At 32.2% G+C, this 21,400-nt stretch overlaps 1 protein-coding gene across 1 annotated transcript; it reads right to left on the reverse strand.

The window, feature by feature from the left end:
- Positions 1 to 1,513: 1,513 nt before the first annotated feature.
- Positions 1,514 to 18,785, reverse strand: LOC143064040 (glucose dehydrogenase [FAD, quinone]-like). Its single transcript, XM_076236543.1, has 12 exons — positions 18,625 to 18,785; positions 13,579 to 13,702; positions 12,967 to 13,175; positions 11,806 to 11,995; positions 10,325 to 10,453; positions 9,560 to 9,681; positions 8,700 to 8,867; positions 6,595 to 6,745; positions 4,750 to 4,910; positions 3,334 to 3,508; positions 2,187 to 2,412; positions 1,514 to 1,892 (listed from the first exon to the last, which is right to left on the reverse strand). The coding sequence occupies exons 2-12, from the start codon at positions 13,697 to 13,699 to the stop codon at positions 1,721 to 1,723; spliced, it is 1,824 nt and encodes a 607-aa protein (XP_076092658.1). The 5' UTR covers positions 13,700 to 13,702; positions 18,625 to 18,785; the 3' UTR covers positions 1,514 to 1,720.
- Positions 18,786 to 21,400: the final 2,615 nt, after the last annotated feature.

The raw sequence follows: 21,400 nt of genomic DNA on the forward strand, positions 1-21,400 counted from the left end.
CAGACTACCCCAAACACCAAAGTCTTCCATAAATATACTTAAAAACAATAACAACAGATAGTTGGACTTGATACAGGAACAAGTTTTGGTGGGGTTGAATCCATCTTTTGTGATTACAAAAACAAACTACCTTATATGATGTGATTTATTTACTGTTTATTGGTACTAAATACTGAAAAAGTTTGTAATTGCTTGGAAAAATATAACAGAAATGTAAAAAGGGCAGATGGATAAAATAATAACAGTCTGGTTTGAATTTTGGGATTGAAACAGTTGTACATGAATCTTCTAGTAACAGTACAATGAATGTTCTATTCAGGTGAAAACCAAAAGGAGAAGATGTAAATAACTTTTAAGATTTTCATTTATATCTTTTTAAAATTGTGATAATACAAAACTAACAGGCATTCTGTGAGTATTGCATTGCAATACATAGTCCCCTAACAGTTAAAAAAATCATTGTTTTGGAACAAAATTTGAACTTCATCTATAAATTGTCATGGTGTAGACTATAAAACAAATATCAATATCTTCATGATGAAGTGTTGAAAATTGATTATTTTAAAAGTTAATTTTCAAAGTCCAAGTACCATAACTGTGCACAAAATCATCAGACCTGAACAAAATTCGAACTTGATCTGAAACGTGTCATGATAAAACTATATACCAATTCTCAAATCAATATCTTCAAGAACTACCAAAAAAATTGTGGAAATCTGCTTCTTTTAGGGTATTTTCTAAGTCTAAGGACCATAAATCTGCACAAAATCATCAGACCTGAACAAACTTGAACTGTAACTTGTCATGATAAACTATATACGAATTCTCAAATCAATATATTCAAGAACGACAAAAAAAGTGGACAACTGCTAACGGTATTTTATTGAATTTTCTTAGTCAAAGGACCATAACTTCAAACTGGAACAAAATTCTAACTTGATTTGTAACTGGTCATGATAAAATCATACACCAAATATCAAATCAATATATTCAAGCATGACCAAAAAAATATGTGGAAAACCTGTTTGACGGACAGACAGATGGACAGAGTTCAAATCTAAAGTTCGGTAGGGGACCGTAAAAACAGGTAGTTAAAAATCTAGGATGTCACAGGAAAGCCAATTATAAGCATTTTGCAAAAATGGAGTTTTTTTATTTGACCTTCAAGACCTATAAGGAATTTGAAAACCAACTTAAAATTGTACCAAACTGCTCATTTATGTTGATGTCTCTCTTATACATATCAGTATTTAATTTGTCTTGAATTTGCTTGAAATATTTGCAACTGAACATTATGCAAACAACAATGAACTGTTTTATACTTGACATGTGTAATCAGAGTGTGTGTCAACGTTTCATAATAGCCTAAGACAGAACTAATATTATCTGAGCATCACTGATGAGTATTATGTAGAGGAAAAGTGGGTCTGGCATATCAAATTATTAGCCTGGTACCTTTGATAGGTATTCACAATTGTTTACAAAGTATGACATCAAATTCATTCAGAATAGATAAAGATACGTGTTTTCTTTATTTTCTGTACAGACGGTTATACATTGATTATCACTAGAACTTACGTGCAGGACATACTCAAAACTAACACTCATATGATGAACAGTCAAAATAACTTATAAGACGTATGACCGTGTACTATGTATTTTCCTGAATTAATTGTAAGCTATTTAGATGGCCAAAAATACTGCCTCTGAGCCTGAAGAACTAAAGTTTTAAAGATTTTATTTGTTGTCTAAATTCTCCTACAGTGTCCTTTCCTCTAATGAGATCTGCAGCTTTTTCTCCTATCATTATACAAGGAGCATTTGTATTACCAGATACTTGACGTCTTACAACAGAACAATCAGCGACTCGAAGTCCTTTTATGCCTCTAACTCTAAAATGAAACAATAGAATGTCTTTACAAATAATACTGCAGAGGTACGATCGTTTGTTGTGCTAGATGTCATAATAAAACAAGATACTTGATATTGCACAATTATAATATCGATATTGATATTTTCTGCAAATTACATATATCTTTAAAGCCAGATAAACATAAAAATATTTGCCAAATCTTGACGTCCAATGTCTATATTTTAGGTGTTTTCTTACTATTTTGAATCTACTATCGTATTGTTACATGTATCGTCGTTCATATTAAATATATATGTACACAAACAATCTTTACCTTAACTCTTGGTCAACAACAGCCGTCTTGTCGTTGGGTCCACCCATTCTGCACGTTGATACTGGGTGGTAAATAGATACAGCAAAATGACGTAACAGACATTCCCAATATGAATCACTGTCAAATTTTTCTTTGTCACATATCCCGTCAATAACAAATTTGTTTAAGGTTGCATCAATTTCTTTCATTGCTTTGGTAGATGCAATTTGTTGTGATTTTTTAATAGCTGAAAAAAATGTATAATTTCAGAAACATCGTATAGATTACTATTTAGTATGCAATAATTAGAAACATCGCTATAAGGGGCTTAGGGACTCGGTTGTCGAGAGGTCTTGCAAGTTAATCTTCTGTATCACTAGCCTGTGAACACTGAAGTTGTGACAGTCAAAATCCTTGCTATATCAACTAATAAAAACAATAAGAGCATCCATAAGATATTTGATTGTGCCAAAAGTGACGTTTTATTTCTGTTTTTCGTCTTTTTTTAGTTATAAATCCGGAAGGACTGTAATGACTAAGTATAAAAAAAAAGTTAACACACACTTTACTGTAATTTACCATAAGCTTGGTGCACTCTTTGTTGAAAAAGAACTTTATTTAAGAAATTTAGTTATTTTGAATTTTAGCAGCAAATTTCGTATATTTGTTCAACTTCCAAACAAGGACCGAAGCTCATAAACTCTATTTTTAATTAAACACAGGATTAAAGGAAATTTCATAGAAGGTCAACTACATTGCTAAGTAACCCTTTTAGCTTACCCCCCACAAATAAAGACGTTTAAAAAGAAATCCCACCTGCTTTTCATTGATTTAAATATACGTCACAAATGCATATGCTCATGACAACATTTGTAATTAAAGCTTTCTGTTACTTTTCATACAGTCTAACGTTCGATTGAATAATAATTAAAAAAAAACCAGAGACATAATCGCTCCACTATTTTTAAAAAAGACTATAAATTCACGAGTTAAGTTTTCTTAAGTGCACGAATCTTAAAAACAAAAACAATACCTTATCTCTATTTTTCACACTTTTGATTTATTATTCATTCTTGATTTAAAAAAAAAGTGACTGTGTATTAAAAATGATATATTAAAGTTGAATTTCAAGAGTCAATTGCGGTAAACCTCTTTATTCTACACATACCGCTTATTAAAACTTTGATATCATCCGGCTGTTGAAGATAGTTTGGATTTATTATAGGATAATCAAAAGGGTCTGCACTTTTTAGACGTATTGATCCTTTACTCTTAGGATGCGACAAAATGCTCAGCATGGTAAACTCTTTCTTACTTCCTGTTTTTATCAGCTGATCTTTAATCTGAAAATAAGAAAGGATTCATGGTAATTAAGTTTAAATTCAACATATAAAAGAGAATGCTAAATAAAAGACTTTAGACAAAGTGACAAGTGTCTCGGCCAATATACAATGGTATTGTAAAATTTTCAATTGCATGTCTTTCATGAGAATTACTCCTTTAAATAATATATCCAGGCTTATTTATGTAAACCTTTGACATTAAAATTTAAAATAGAAATTGGGAATATGTAAAAACGACAACAACCCGACCAAAGAGCAGATAACAGCCGAAGCCCACTTATGGTTCTTCAATGCAGCAAGAAAATCCTGCACCCGGAGGTGGGACTCAGCAGGCCCCTTAATAAAAATGTGTACTAAGTCAGTGAAAATGGACGTCACACTAAACTCCAAAACGCATAAATGAACTAAAATTTAAAATTTAAAAAACATACAAGACAAAGGCCAGAGTCTCTACTTAAGACAGGCGCAAAAATGCGGTGGAGTTAAACATGTTTTGTAAGATCCAAATCCTCCCCTCATACCTCTATCCAAAGCAAAAATTATTATAAAGAAAAATACAACAATACGCAGAGTAACACTCTGTTTAAAAGAAGCCTGAGTCCGATGTCTGGAAAGGTTTCAAATAAACTAAGCAAAATTATACACAAAATAACAAAAGACTACTAGCAGTTACTGACATGCCAGGCCAAGACCTCAATTAAACGGATTGAAATATTATGTTTTCATAATATGAAAATCAAGCACAATCCATCCTGTTAGGAGTAAAGTATCATACCATCATAAAATATAAGAACATAACCCGTATCAGGCCACCAACTGGTTTTGGAATAAATGTGTTTATTACCGATGCAAAGACCCTATGGGTGAATCAATATTAATAACAAGATATGCCACCCCTAAAGACAAGAAAACTGTACCGTAACTATATCCCGTCTGAATAAATCTGTTTAAAGTTTGGATAACTTTTGAGATGAATGACGACATTTTTGTGCTTTGTAAAGAATATTATAAAAGATTGGATATGAAAAACCCGAACGTAATAGAATTCACTGCATATAAGATAGCTTTTCTATGTTAAGTTAACTGATCATATTTTATATTTTATAATTTTTTAAATAATCAAATCAGTAGGAATAACATAATTTACGCTTCTGAAGTTGTATACAACTACGTGTTCATATAATAAGTGACCTTAGTAACGAGATACATAAGAAATTTTATGGCAATTTAAGATCATATACTTCTCTTTTCAAGTTTAATTTTAGTCCGTCTTCAATAAAGTCTTCATCTTGGGCACTATTGAATAATTGCAGCTGATAGTCTGGCCACCCTGGTTCATTTTTGTTTCTGTCTTTCATTTGTCCAAATACGTGTCCTTCGCCTGCACAGTTTGAATTCCATCCTTATGAATAAAAATAAGCATAACATATCGTAGTTAATATCAAGAAATAAAAAAAAAAAAACAGAACCTCAAACGACATAAGCAACACACTAACCACAATCTGTTAGCTCGTTGTTTTGAAAGCATCTCATCAGTCAACATATAAATATTTCAAAACAAGTCTATAGCTTCTACACAAAGAAGTTTTATTTTACTGGATATCTTTGATTGCACTAAATATTCAATTTCTTTCATTTTATACCAAGTACATAGCGCTACTCCGCTTGCCTCTCGTAGTTTTGAGATTATTATAAACTCAAATATATGAACCTCTTATAGTACTATTCTAGGATGGTCTTCTCCCTTGCAATATACGGGTATCTCCGTTGCTTTTGAAAAGCTTGTAACACTGTATGGACATTTGCCAATATGGTTAGACTACATGATGGCATCTAGATTATCAAACTTGATATAAAGGATACGATATAAACAGTGAAGTCTGCTTCATATCTTGACTTACATCTAGAAATTTACAATGATGGTCGGTTGTAAAAAAAACCTTCAGGACAAAGTGATGATTTGAGCTTCTCAATTGTGAACTTTCCATTTCTATGTAGCTCCTGAATATTGAGTACATACCTCCTAGTTGATTCGATATTCCAGGGTTTGTTTTTCCTGTGATATTGTCCTTGATATAGGGTTGCTACTGATTAGTAAGCTATCAAACAAGGAGTTTTTTTGTGGTGAAGTTGGAAACATTTTATGCTAAATTTAACTAACGCCATCCGGAGTTGGTTACCCGTTATGAAATATCTGTTTCAGAGATGAAGACAGCTATGTTGTAAGTGTTTTTCCCTCAATCACGTCCTCTTTCACCAGAATGCGACCAACTGAAAAAGACTCATCACCGGGTTTGTACGTACATGAACAACATGACGGGTGCCATATTTGGAGCAGGATCTGCTCACCCTTCCGTAGCACTTGAAAACAATTCCGATTTTTGATGTGGTTCGTGTTGCTCAGTTTTCTATATTGTTTTGGAGTATTTTTGTTTATCTTTTGTTTCTTTTCTTTTCTTTTCTTGCCATGGCGTTGTCAGTTAATTTTTGAATAATGAGTTTGAAAGTCATTTGGTATATTTCGCCTTTCTGTTTTGTGCTTGCATATAACATAAACGGTACAAATTTTCTGCACCAGATGCACATTTCGACAAATCATTTCTCTTTCGTGATGATTGCGGCCAAAATATTTGAATATCCCTTATATCCGAAACCTATCTTATCTTCATCTCTCCTTTTTTTTTTATTCTTATCTAAAAGTGTCTCATAATCTTGCGATAAGTTAAACTGTTGTTGACTTTTTTTATCAGAAGAAATCTTACAAAATAATTATGTGGACTAATGTATACCTTTTTATTTTTAATGGGCTCTGCTAAATTCTATTAATTTTAATTTATAGGTAGTTTGGTGGAACTGTTTGTCGTGAAGCTAATTAATAGACAAGATGTAATTCCAAAATTCAAGCATAACAGGATTTTTTTCCCTGTCAAGACCCCAGGTCATTATATTCGATTTCCATTATTTCACTATCATACTTGCCAGTCTCTTCCTGTTTTTCTTGCACTGATTGTATCATAACAATAAGAAAAAACCGTTGAGCAATTTTATTTTTTTATATATGCATTGTTTGTTTCCACATTTCTTACCTCTTCCTGTCAGTTCGTACCAAATTGTATTGGTCATTGAATTTGACAAGTCTTTAGTTACAGTATATGATTGGTTGATTTTATACTTCATAAAAAACATCATGTGGTCCTCTAAATTCTCTCCTACGGGTAAATCAGCATTCACCGGTATCTAATAATATTACATACAAAGAATATGACTATTATATGTTTAATTAGAAATATAACTCCATATCGAATACTACGTAGAGACCTTTAGGACTTGCCAAACACATGCATCAATAAGACTATATACAACAGTGACAGGGAGGTTTGGCTAGCCAGAAAACTCATCATGGTTTCTCAAAATGTCCAATATCAAGTCAGTTATTGTCAAATAGTTCGTGTCTATGTAGGATTCATTGGCTTTTATTTGTGTTGCATTTCAGTTTTTCTGTTGTTTCGTTTTTTTTTTCTTCTCTTATAGTTGATGTGTTTCCCTCGGTTTTAGTCTGTGACCCGGTTCTGTAACCTCTCAATTGATTTATGACTTTCAAACAGCAGTATACTTGTTTTGCCTTTATTTACCGACATCTTTCTCATACAAAGCTAGATTGAAAAAAAATATAACAAAAGTACCGAAATTTCTGGAAAATTCGAACCGGAATTCTCTCAGCAAATGGCAAAATCAAAAGTCCAAACACATCAAACGAATTGATAACAAATGTTTTATTTCTGACCTGGGAAAGGCTTTTCTTATGTAGAAATTGTGGATTTAACCAATTTGAATGATATCCACTTTAAAAGTGTTAAAAAAACCTGGTCAAGTCATTAAAACACAATACTTGTAACCCAAATGAGGAGTTATTTGACATTTTCTATCATCGCGTTCTCTGGTCTTGATGTCGGTTTAATATTTTGTATAGGTATAACAAATAACTATACTAGTAAATCAAAGTAGTGATAATGACCGCTGATAATAGCTAAAATGGACAAATCAATTGTGATTTAAGTACTCACATAAAGAGGCGATACACAATTAAATGATTATTTTATTTGAAATTGATCTCAAAATAGAATAAACGCAAAAAAATGTTGAAATGGTCATACAAGGGCAATAACTCTGTGAAGAAGACGATTGTTAATTTTACTCGTTTGACCTTTCTGTGGGTCTTTTGTCACTGATTATTTCCCCTCAAAACACGTAATACAGACTTCAGGACAACGGTATTTCAATGAGTAAGTTTGGACTTATTTGTAGTTCTTGTCGTCTATTATCATAAAAAATAATTAACTGTATATCCATCATAATTTTAAAGAAAATTGCCACTTACACTGGGAAAAATGATTAAAACCTAAATCAAGGCAATGTCTTAAATAGGGAGTCAATTGATGATTTCGTATACCGGTTTATCAAACTATTTTTAGAGCTACAATGGCATTTTGTAGGTTCGATTTTTTATGTTCAATCATAAATAATAGTAAAATAGTGAAATAATAATTCTCTTTTAGCAGCCAATATCGTTATTTTTTCATTAAATATTAAGCTTAGAATCATCGATGATGAATTATTCACTTATATGTGAACAATGCGACCGCATTGAATTCATATTCATTTGAACTTCAATTTAACCCCTTGGCTAGCGATGGATAATGCAGGAATTATGTGTAGTCAATTATTAAAAGGAAAAAATTGTCAACATCGACAGTGAAACGAATTAAATTCATTTGATTGACTAATTCGATCCACAAAAACTCATTCTTCTACAGGTAAAAACGGTAATTTACATATATTCTTAATCTATAATATGAACTTAAACAGACACAGAAAAAACTAATTGCACGAGGACGTTATCTATTTATATCTATATTCTAGTTTATATCGCTTATATGACCAACAGTAATCTTCGGAGTTAAACTTGATAGTTAATTACTAGAAGATGGCGTCTAGAATCAAATATACACGAAACAAAGATACCTGTTATCGAGGTCATGCCCTGTAAATTATTTATTTTAAACTTTTTATAATTTGGAGAATGTTTTACATTGTTATAAATTAAATATAAGAATTTGACAGCTAGTGCCCCTTTACGTGATTTGTTTTTGTGATTTCTATTTATAATTACGAAACCTCTAAATTGACTTACCCCTAGGTCTTCTAAATGTTTCATTGGTCCAATTCCAGATAGCATCAATAACGTCGGACTATTAATTGCCCCAGCAGAAACAATTACTTCTTTTCTGGCAAAAACCTGCGTCTTTCTATTATTCTTGATAAATTCCACACCGATTGCCTTCTTTTGTTCAATTAAAACCTTTGAAAAGTTAAATGAAAATAACTGATAGGAATTGATTTTATTTATATTAATAAATTAGTGAATTATGTTATGTTTTCAAGATCTGTCACAGGTGAGAGGTTTAGCTAAGTATAAAAACAAATTCTATCTACCATATTTTTACATACGGAAATGCCTGTACCGAATGAGAAATATGACAGTTGTTTTCCATTCGTTTGATGGATTTGCGATCTTGATTTTGCCATTTGATAAGGTACTTTCCGTTTTAAATTTTCCTTTGTTTTAGGTATTTTTGTTATTTTAATTTTAAGAAGTGACGTACATTTGACAAAATTCAATAAAAAAATATTTGGAAAATAGAAATACAGTGGATAATATTTAACTGCAACAATTTAAAAAAAATATTTCTGGTATGTACAGTATTACTTAACCCAGGAGTGTTATCCGGTCAATGACATCCGGAATGGGTAAGCATATCGTGCATCGCATACAATACATGACTTACTAGTATCAAGTTGATAAATTCTTATAATAACACATTTTCAATTCATTATCATCATGGCATCAAAGTAAATAGATGGATGTCAAACAGACATGTAAGTCTTTTAGGAAATATATTTACTAGAAGATGCCTACACGTGAAGAAGAACGAACAAATGATTTAACTCAATGAAAATGTATGATGTCCGTCAATACACAAAAACAATTACCTTGGTGACATAACTGTGAACACTTATATGTAGATTTGTCCTTTTTAGAACAGGTCTGATGTAAGCCCTTGCAGTACCGTACCGTTCCCCGTCTTTGATGTTGGCCTGCATATAGGTATAACCTTCAAATATTGCCAAACGTAATTAGTACGAAGATACCGATTACTGTAAATAATATAATTACATATCATTGAAGAGGATTTGAATGAACGATTTAAATAATGTAACTTTTGTTTTATAAAGATTCTTCCTGTGGTCGTGCATTATCATAACGGTTAGAATGCTTGTTTGTGAAAGCGCTTTCTTGGATTATGTTAATTCAATAAATTTATTAACTATAATAGTGGATTGCGAATCAAGTTATTGCAACTAATATTAATCCGTTTCAATTTTACGGGTGTCAGTGCTGCCCTGTAGCGGCATTAACCTACTCTTTTTCGAAATCTAAAAGGTTGTATTTTACGTGCAAGAGATATGACTCTCTTAACATGGGTCAGCATTTTTTCCTCCCCTTCCGACGGACTATCATCGTTTCTCAAGACCACGCGCGCAATGGTGTCAAGGAAGAGCCAAAAATTCAGTCCCTGAAATTTCCCCCCGGAACGCAGATCGAAGCAGGAACCTTTGAGTTAGTAGTTTGATGTGATAACAACTACACCACGCCTCTCCTTGGATTTTGTTGTTATTGATATCATCAATGGATATATCTCAAATGTTAACGATGTCTAGTCAACCATTGTTCCTGTTTACAGAAGAAAAACTTACCAATCATATCTTCTCCATTCAAATCAACAGTTTTCATTCCCAACTCCTTTGCGCTTCGACTATAAACGTCTGGAAGTGGTGAGACACGAGATTCACTTATAGGTAGGTTTCCCCCTCTGGAGTGATATGCTGCATAACATAAAATAATAAATTGTTTTTCATTTGTAATGGACAAAAATAACGAGTTTTTCAACTTTTTATAAATAGGAATCATTCACACATAATTAAGGTAAAGAGAAAGAGATTTCGTGAAGTACCAAATATTCTGAGACCAGACATCAAACATTATAAAAATAAAAAGATGTGGAATGATTGCCAATGAGACAACTTTTCTCTTGACACCAAATAAAACGAAGGTAAGCAACCATATGTCATTGTAGGTCTTTACCAATGAAAAAAAAACCAACATTCCACATAGCAATCTGTATAAGAACCCGAATAAGAAAACTAAAAACCTAATTGATGTATTAAACAACAAACGAAAAAAACTGAAATAATGTATAGAAAAATAAAACGCAACAAATGACAACAAATATATTACGTGCTCCAGACTTGGGAAATGCACACACAAAATGTTGCGCATAACTCTATTCCTAGTCTTCATAAGAACAAACTATGAACATTAGTTGAAATATACCATGTCGTCTCTAGCCTTTTATTCTGAAAAGTGTGTGTAGTTTAGATATTACATATTTTGGTATTTCAGTTCTATTCATCATATGAAATAGAGTGAAAAATATTGGTTTTACAAAAGACATTATGTTTACAGAAAATAAACTGATGACGATTGTTAACTAATCGGAATTTGATGAGACTGTCGTACAAGGTTTAGCGCTATAAAACCAGGTGCAATCCACCATTTTCTACATTTGAAGATGCCTGTACCAAGTCAGGAATATGACAGTTGTTGTCCATTCGTTTGATGTGTTTTGTCATTTTATTTTGCCATGTGATTAGGGACTTTCCGATTAAATTTTCCTCGGAGTTCAGTATCTTTGTGATTTGTCTTTTTAAAGTATTTACTAGTCTGTATCTCTGTAAAAAAAATTATTACAAAACTCAATAAGCAGATTTCATTTGAACATGTACACATTCTAGCAACTAGTTGTCCGCGGATGCTTTAAATTGTACAGGAAATATGATGCGACAAGACAAAAAAAAATACTGGAAAAGTTGAAATCGTGTTGTTTGTTTATTCTTTTGTTTCCAATTCTTTCCAATACAGACAACATTGGCTGTTATATACAAATGTTCCTTCTGGATCTTTGATAAAGTGTCTGTAAATACATCCTCATCAGTATTTCTTATTATGAATATAACATCTACTGATGTATGCAAAATGTTCAGTTTCCAAATAAAAAAATCAGTAGGTAAAAACTCATATTTTAGGAATGGGATGGTAGTACTCAAAGGAATTCTGATAATTTGACTATATGAAATCTTGTCATTTTACTTCCTATTCAAATATATGCATTACTCACGAGAGTTAAAGAGATCTGGTATTTGTATATCTTCTATTTTAAGAAAATACGGTAGAACATCTTTATAACTCCACCCGGTACAACCTTCTTTAGCCCATTGATCATAATCATGTCTGCTTCCACGAACAAACGCTAGGTAATTGATAGAACTGGATCCTCCAAGAACACGACCTCTTGGCCAATATGATTTCTGCAAAGTGAAGTACCTTACTATTATTATACGAGAGAGAGAGAGAGAGAGAGAGAGAGAGAGAGAGAGAGAGAGAGAGAGAGAGAGAGAGAGAGAGAGAGAGGGGGGAGAGGGAGATAGGAGGACAAAGCTGTTATAACTGCAGCAGTATGTATCATTGTCTGAAATAAAGTAAAAGATGGTGGTAATCTTCATTTCCTTTACGACTTTTCTTCTACAAAAGACTCCTAAGTGGCGCTACAATTGTAGATGAAAGACGAAATCAAATACGAAATTTAAGGGCATTGGAAATTAGGAAGTTTAATTAAATTGTTGTAAATCTAGTCTCGAGTACCATTGAAAAGACGTCAATAATTGTCGGAATTCGTATCAGGTTCAGTTAAACCGATATCGTTAATTATGTTACTATCAATACCTGTATTAAAAAACCAAAATGTTCTGAACACTTATAACCAGAGACCGTTTCCATAAAGGAAAATGATATATGCATGCTACTGCGACTAAACTAAAATCAAGTGAAAAAAGAAAAATAACAAAATACTCCGAACTCTTACGAAAATTCAAATGGCAAAGTCCAAATCTCTAACACATCATTCAAAACAACTGTCACATTATTGAATTGGTGCAGGCAATGACTTAAAAAATGGATGGTAAGTAGATAATCTGGAAATACATACCGAACAGAAAACTGTAAGCTTTAAAACACTTAAAGAGAGAGAGAGAGAGAGAGAGAGAGAGAGAGAGAGAGAGAGAGAGAGAGAGAGAGAGAGAGAGAGAGAGAGAGAGAGAGAGAGAGAGAGAGAGAGAGAGAGAGAGAGAGGGAGGGGAGAGGGAGATAGGAGGATATGGAGAGAGAGAAAGAATAACAATTGCTCTCGGGTAGATAGTTGTCGTATTGGCAGTCATACCATATCTTTTCATTTTGATACATAGTATATTCTGATTAATACTAGTGACATTTGATATCGTACCTGATCAACCATCGCTCGATGACTGTATTTTTGTGGTACTGTATAATACGCCCAGTCTTCATTAGACATTTGTAAACTACCAACTTTTACTGGAACACGTATATTGTCATTGTTTAGTTCAGATCCACCAGTTTCAAGTAACAATACCGATACATCACTGTCTTCTGAAAGTCTGTTAGCTATGACACCTCCAGCTGAACCTGACCCAACTATAGATATAAGAAGAAAGTAAGATACTGCTTCTGGTACCATACCAATATTCTTACAGGAGATGTTTCAACTAATATTTAATGTTTGCTTGAAAGTATGGGCACCCTAAAAACAGATTTTTATTATTTCAAATGAATACCAAAGAGTTACAAAATGTAAAAAAAAAAGACAACAGTAGTATACCGCTGTTCGAACGGCCAGACGAAACATTTCTACAAAATGTTTATGAACATACATTCTAAATACATTAGAAATATGTAATTATATGTATATAAAGAGTCGAAAGATAGACATGTTATGTTAAGTTCCTTTACGAAATTAAAGGATTAGGAAATTTAAATGTGCAATACACTTAAAGAATGCGATTGAAATAAAAATTAAAAAAAATCTTAAATAACTTGCCAACAATATAGTCATATGTTGAATTAACTTTGATATTAAGTGCGTCATCTGGATTTTGTTTTGAAGTAAACCAATACAAAACGCCAAACAAAGCTGTTATAACTGCAGCAGTATGTATCATTGTCTGAAATAAAGTAAAAGATGGTGGTAATCTTCATTTCCTTTACGACTTTTCTTCTACAAAAGACTCCTAAGTGGCGCTACAATTGTAGATGAAAGACGAAATCAAATACGAAATTTAAGGGCATTGGAAATTAGGAAGTTTAATTAAATTGTTGTAAATCTAGTCTCGAGTACCATTGAAAAGACGTCAATAATTGTCGGAATTCGTATCTGGTTCAGTTAAACCGATATCGTTAATTATGTTACTATCAATACCTGTATTAAAAAACCAAAATGTTCTGAACACTTATAACCAGAGACCGTTTCCATAAAGGAAAATGATATATGCATGCTACTGCGACTAAACTAAAATCAAGTGAAAAAAGAAAAATAACAAAATACTCCGAACTCTTACGAAAATTCAAATGGCAAAGTCCAAATCTCTAACACATCATTCAAAACAACTGTCACATTATTGAATTGGTGCAGGCAATGACTTAAAAAATGGATGGTAAGTAGATAATCTGGAAATACATACCGAACAGAAAACTGTAAGCTTTAAAACACTTTGAACACATGTTTAGATAAATAGAACTAGATTAGATATCTTAATTTCAATTTCTTTTCAAAGCTATTTTGTAGTTATTTCTTGAGATATGCGACACATCTCCGTTGAACGATAAATAGGTTCAAAGGAAATACATTGGTGTAGCACTATAAAAGCATCTAAATGATCAACATGTGCTTACAAATTATTTTTGTTAAAAAAAAATTTAAAAGGAATTTTACTTTAATCATTCAGCATCGCGCGAATAAAGGACGGCTGTCGCCCAATTTACCCCATCAATTACTGAAATTACATTTAAATCTGATGATGCTATAGAAAAAAAAATGGTAAAAAACCTACATTTCCCCCATTTTCTATTCCACTTTTTCTTAGTTTTCATAAAGTTCCGATGCATTGGGTTTTCCGTGAAGGTTCGACTCCGATCATGTACCAATATAAGCGTAAGGAGATGTGGTACGTGTATGATTACCCACTGACAACTATCATCGACAGTTCAAAAGTATCGAATGGAAGCACTTGTAGCCAACAATACGACCGTAAACAGTGAGAAATCCGAAAACGAAACTTAAACCGAAATCAAGGATAGTTGAGTATTTCTCATGTGATGAATAAATGTTAGCATTATGAAGTTTTGATATACTCGACAAGTATATTCATGTAGATTTTAAAGTCATATGAAACCAGTAAGTGGTGAAAAATAATGAGTGGTGAAAAATAATGTTTATCCAATTCTTGAACCAATGCATGTATATATCATAAACTTAGAACTCTGTGCACGATTTTGTCATTTTTTATGCAAATATATCGTATAATCGTCATTTTTTTTCTCTCTCTGTCTGTTATGATTTAACAAATATGGCTGCTCATTAAATGCCGTGTTTTACAGCCGAAGTTTACCGATGTCAACTTATAGTAAACAAATAACAAAAAGCATGGGTATTGAGCACGTGTTTAACATGAACAATCAGATAATTGTTTATTTTAATGACAGATCCATGCGTATTGCGATCACCGGATTTTTACGAGAAGGGTTATGCTCAGGTCACTATGCATACGGAAAATATGTCGGCGAATTGCTTCCTGGAAGCAAGCAATTAAAAATCAGTAAACTTCTTCTAAATGTGGACAAATTAAAGAATTTTCCTCAGAAAAAAGTATATGTACATAAGTTGTATAATGAAAACTATCCATTTAGTTATCAAAAAACATATGCATGATTTTTTTTAATTTGAGGTATCTTATGACTTTAACTTTTAACTTTTAAAGGGATTTTTTTAAATAAACAAACCACAAAAATATTGATTTAGTAGCATACAATACACAAGACGCAATATGCATTATTTTTTTGGAGGTGTTTTCGATGAATGTAAATCTAGAAAAGCACCTTTCATGCATACAATTTGTAACATGCTGCTTTGTTCACAATATCTGCTTATATTACAGTATGAAAAAAATATTATATCAACATAAAAATACTTATCTTGAACAGAAAATGACTATACCTGAGTTTGTCATGCAGTACTGTAACATCTAAACTGTTAACAAACTTTAGTCAAGGTAAGCTATTTTTAGATGTTTATATAACCTACATGTCACTAAACTAGTATCAAGGTGCATGTTGTCTCTACTGAATGTAAAGTTGATAATTCCCTACTTGATCATATATTAAATATAATCTAATTATCCATGCTTAAATTCTCATTTCTTCTGACAAAAATTGGGCAAAAGTCAGCTTTAAGAGAGAGACGAAAGATACCAAACGGACAGCGAAAACTCATAAGTAAAAAATAACCTAAAAACAACACGGCTTAAAAAGAAAGACCAAACAGACAAACAACAGTTCATAAAATACAACATAGAAAATAAACATAGAGAGACACGAATAGATATAGGAAGATGTGGTGTGAGTGCCAATGAGACAACTCTCCATCCAAATAACAAATTATAAAAGTAAATCATTATAGGTCAATGTACGGCCTTCAACACGGAGCCTTGGTTCACACCGAACAACAAGGTATAAAGAGCCCCAAATTACTAGTGTAAAACCATTCAAACGGGAAAACCAACGGTCTAATCTATATAAAAAACGAGAAACGAGAAACACGTGCAGATCACATAAAGAAACGACAACTACTGTACATCAGATTCATGACTTAGGACAGGTACAAACATTTGCAGCGGAATTAAACGTTTTGATGGTACCAAACCTTCTTTCTTATTCTGAAACAATAGTATAACATCACAACATAGAAAAAACACACGATAAAATATCAATTGGAAGGCTTAGCTCAATCAAAACACGTAAACAAACACACTATGAACGAATAAATTTGATTAAACAGGGGGTGATCTCATATGCTCCAGAAGTATATACAACACACGGGCATCTGGAATTCAACAATAACGTTGTCTGTTTTTATTATTACATTTGTTAATTATTTGAAACATTTTATAGTGTATATACCAAAATCAATATTATCCCAATCGAATATATTATCTTCCGGACATTTTTGGTAACAACCTGGATTTTATTTATAAGTATTAACAAGTTCAAAGATTGGAAAGAATGCAAAGAAACAAGTATCATGATGTCGAATTCAACGTATACTGTATTTAATCAATATAATAGAATTTAAAAAAACGGACAAAATTGACTCGTTAAACTACAAACGAAAATCGAAAATATAATGCATTTATCCCTTTCATTATCTGAAATATTACAAATTGGTTATTTTCAATATGAGTGAATATTTGTAAAGATAGCACATAAAATCGGCGAAACGTTTTATAATATTTGGCATATACATCGAATCTCTAATTCTACTCCATGGATGATTTTTGAAAGATGTATATCGTAAAACGCAGTCGGTGACCCTATCTTTACTTTGCACCATTAAAACTAAAATTTATGTATCAACAACATATCTTTTTTTAAGAAAAATCTATGGAGTACAAATACAGAGATGTGATGATTTGAAGACAAATTTTAGAAGGTTTTAAGCCGATGTTTTGTTCTTTCTATACAAAATGCAACCTATGTATTTACAAATATACACATAATGAAGTATATCAAAAGATTGTTAGCAGTATTAACTAATTTGATATATCTATTATGAATGATATACAATTATTATGAAAAAATCGATCTTCTCCTCGTACCCTTTACAAAATATCATAGTCTTTATAATACATATGGTCGACTTCAAATTGGAATCTAACTGACAAATGTAGGTATTTGAAGTTTCAAATTGCCAACTTCCAATATCTCAGCAAATATTTACCCTCTGCCAATAAATTTTACATATTCTTATAATAATGTGGATTATAGCCTGTCCAAACTATATGGATTACATAAACAACCGATAAGAACAGCTAAAAAGTTATGAAGAAAAATTACTGAAATAAGCAAAACACTAACCCCACAACACGCTATCGATGCGTCAGAGACAGTAGAATAAGCGTTTCAGATTGGCATAACAAAACAATGTTTTTCTAATCGTGTTCTGCAGATTTCGTGTTTATGTCTCAACATACCATAGCGAAATGTTTTCATAGTATTAGATACTCCTTGGATACCAGAATAATCGTCTAATCTGTAGACTTTTATCTAATCACTGAGTGAGGATTCGCAAGGCTGGTGATATACGCAAAGCAGAAGAAGCTTTACCTGTTGGCGCAACCGGTTTCCCTTCTCATTAAGTTCACATAATGTTTTCAATGTTTTGTATTTTACATTATTGATGAACATCTTTTAAGGAATTTATAAGACTTTAAAAGCGACAAACATAAGTTGAATATATTTTGTATTGTTTTGATACTGTATCAAAGTAATACACATTAGATACAATAGAACTTTCTTTTCAAACGGCCATAACATTTACAACAACAGTAGAGAAAAACAGAGTCTTAAAATACGAGATACCCAATATTTAATTTCATTGATCAGACAAAAGTCCGGGACATTTCGTGAGTATGATTACGAAAATACTTGGTTTAAAACAAAAATGCATAGTTGATTTTAAATAAATTATAGAAAAGTCACTACAAAAAGGGACTATCAAATATAACGTGTGTAAGTACACTTGTGTCTCTGGCTGTTGTTTTGTGAATTGAGTTAAACTTCAAATCATACAATTACGTAAATTGACCTAAACTATCATTTTTGAATAGTAAATAATGTGTTGTTAGTCCTGTGGGCAATGATGATGCTGATATCTTTTATAAGAACAAAAACACCAAATTCATATAATCATACTCATCAAATTGTCCCCTCATTGTTTACTTATAATTTATGATGAATGCAAATTATATTATTCAGTATCATATTAATAGAATATATAACATAAGATATTTTATGGCAGTTGAAGAACATATACTTCTCTTTTCAAGTTTAACTCAAGTCCTTCTTCAATGAAGTCCTCATCTTGGGCAGCATTGACAAATTGGAGCTGATAATCAGGCCATCCCGGTTCATTTTTGTTTCTGTCCTTTATTTGTCCAAATATGTGGCCTTCGTCTCCACAGTATGAATTCCATCCTTATCAATACAATAAACATATCGTAGTTAATATCTAGAAATTTGAAAAAAAAATTAACCTAGATGAAACGATACAATCAACACACTTACCACGATCTCGTAGCTTGTTGTTTTAAAAGCACCTAAACAGTTACCATGTAAATATTTCAAGTCAAGCCTATCGCTTCTGCATCACGACGTTTTGTTTTACATGCTATATTTGATTGCGCTAAGGATTCAATATCTTATACAATATACTTAACCGTACTAGACTTGCCTCTCATCGTTATGAGATCCTTATAAACTCTCATGAAACTCTTATAGAACTATTAATACTAAAACCAAAGCCATCTTGTGTTATGCATACAACCAAAGACATGTAGACCACTACGATCACATGATGTTTGAATCACAGATATCCAATCATCGAATGCGTCTTAATATCCACAGCTAAATTTAGTAACAAATGAACAAGATACCTCCCTAGAATACATTATTTGACTATATTGGATTGTATACTCTGTCAAATTCCGTATTTCATATGTTAGAAAGGTGTGATAAAATTAGTGTGTAACACGCTTCAGAGCTTTATACAGAATAGATTTAAATAAATGAGCCGTCTAATGTCAACTTTTACTCAGCGAGATAAAACCGTTACGTTAACACAACCACACAATTTTATGTAAAGTAATAGTCTTTCAAGTCAAGATGCATATATGGTTCCCGTTGATGATCGGTTGCAAAACGACAAAGTAATAATTTAAGCTGTTTGAACTTTACATTTCTATGGAGTGCCTACATACCTCTACGATGATTCTATTTTCCAGGGTTTGCTTTTCCTATCATAATGTCTTTGATAGAGGGTTGCTGCTCATATGTAAGCTATTAAACAAGGAGTATCTAGTGATGAAGTTAGAAACTATCCTTCGTGAATTTAACTGACACCATCACGAGTTGATTTTGATAGTTGAGGAATATACAGAAGTGTTGTTACCACAATCCAACTTTTTTTCCACAGAATGCGGCCAACTGAATACAACTAATCACCGGGTTTGTACTAGCATAAACAACACAACGGGTGCCATATTTGGAGCAGGATCTGCTTACCCTTCCGTAGCACTTGCGATCACCGTCGATTTTTGTGTGGTTTGTGTTTCCAAGTCTTTATTTTTTATATTGGTTTTGGGTACTGTTGCTTGCCTTTTTTTTGTCTTTTAATTCCATTGCGTTGACAGTTTTTTTTGACAAGCAATGTCTCTTATGTGATGATTGAGGCCTACATACTTGAATATCCAAAACCTTCTTTATCTTCATCTTTGAATATGCTTAACAGAATTTGCTTTCCCTGTAGAGGCATCCAGTTCACTCTATTCGTATTTTATTGCTCTTCAACTTTGTACTTGTTTGGGTTTAAAAATATTTTTGATTTGAGCGTCACTGATGAGTCTTATGTAGACGAAACGCGCGTCTGGCGTACTAAATTATAATCTTGGTACCTTTGATAACTATTATTGGATTTCCATTGTTTCTTTATCATATTTACCAGTCTCTCCCTGTTTTTCTTGCACTAATGGGGTCACAACAATAAGAAAAGTCTCGGAACATTTTTATCTTTTTCATGTATGCATTGTATGTTTCCATATTTCTTACCCTTTCCAGTCAATTCGTACCACATTGTATTTGACAAGTCTTTAGTCATAGAATATGATTGGTTGATTTTATACTTCATAAAAAACATCATGTGGTCCTCTAAATTCTCTCCTACGGGTAAATCAGCCTGCACCGCAATCTTATAATATAACATACACATAATATAACTATTGCGAGATAGAATTTGAAACATGAACTCCAAATTAATACTACATAGATACCTTTAGGAATCTGAATTGTTTACTTTCTAAACATATGTATCATAAAGACAGTATGCAACAATGATAGAAAGGTTTGGCTAGCAAGACAATCAGATTCAGCCCATCTTGATTTGGTAAAGTGTCCCGTTGCCAGCCAGGAATATGGCAGTCGTAATCAAATAGTTCGTCTCTATGTAAGTAATATCGGCTTTTGTTTGTGTTGCATGTTAGTGTTTCTGTTGTTCTGTTGTTTTCCTTTATATTTGATGTGTTTCGCTCGGTTTCACTTTTTAATCCTGTTTTGTTTTTTGTCAATCGATTTACGACTTTTGAACAGCGGTTGCTTTTATTAATAGACATCTTTCTAACATAAAACTTAATTGAAAAAAAGCAAACAAGCGAAAATACAAAACTCCGAACAAAATTTGAGACGGAAAAATCCTAAGCAAATGGCAATTTCAAAAGCTCAAACACATTAACGAATGGATAACTGTCTTATTCCTAACTTGGTACAGGCAATTCCTCAAGACAAAAGTAAGGATTAAACAAGTTTTGATGATGATCCATTAAAAAAGTGTTTTAAAAAAAATGGGTAAGTCATTAAAAGGCAGAACTAGTAACCAAAATGGGGAGTCATTTGACGATTTCTATCATCAATGTTCGCATAGGTCTGGTCTTGTTGTCGGTTTGATATTGTTATGGGTATAAATCATATACATATATAAATCAAGTTCTAGAAGATGATCGCTGAAAATAGTTAAAATAAACAAATCAATACTCAATTGA

This window comes from Mytilus galloprovincialis, chromosome 2 (genome assembly GCF_965363235.1).
Source record: "Mytilus galloprovincialis chromosome 2, xbMytGall1.hap1.1, whole genome shotgun sequence".
Taxonomy (NCBI): domain Eukaryota; kingdom Metazoa; phylum Mollusca; class Bivalvia; order Mytilida; family Mytilidae; genus Mytilus; species Mytilus galloprovincialis.

Coding starts and splice junctions, on each gene's coding strand:
- LOC143064040 (XM_076236543.1), bottom strand. CDS start 13,699: ATGATACATACTGCTGCAGTTATAACAGCTTTGTTTGGCGTTTTGTAT. Junction 8,868..9,559: donor TTCACAGTTATGTCACCAAG/GTAATTGTTTTT, acceptor AACTTTTCAAAG/GTTTTAATTGAACAAAAGAA. Junction 3,509..4,749: donor AATTAAACTTGAAAAGAGAA/GTATATGATCTT, acceptor TCTTATTTTCAG/ATTAAAGATCAGCTGATAAA.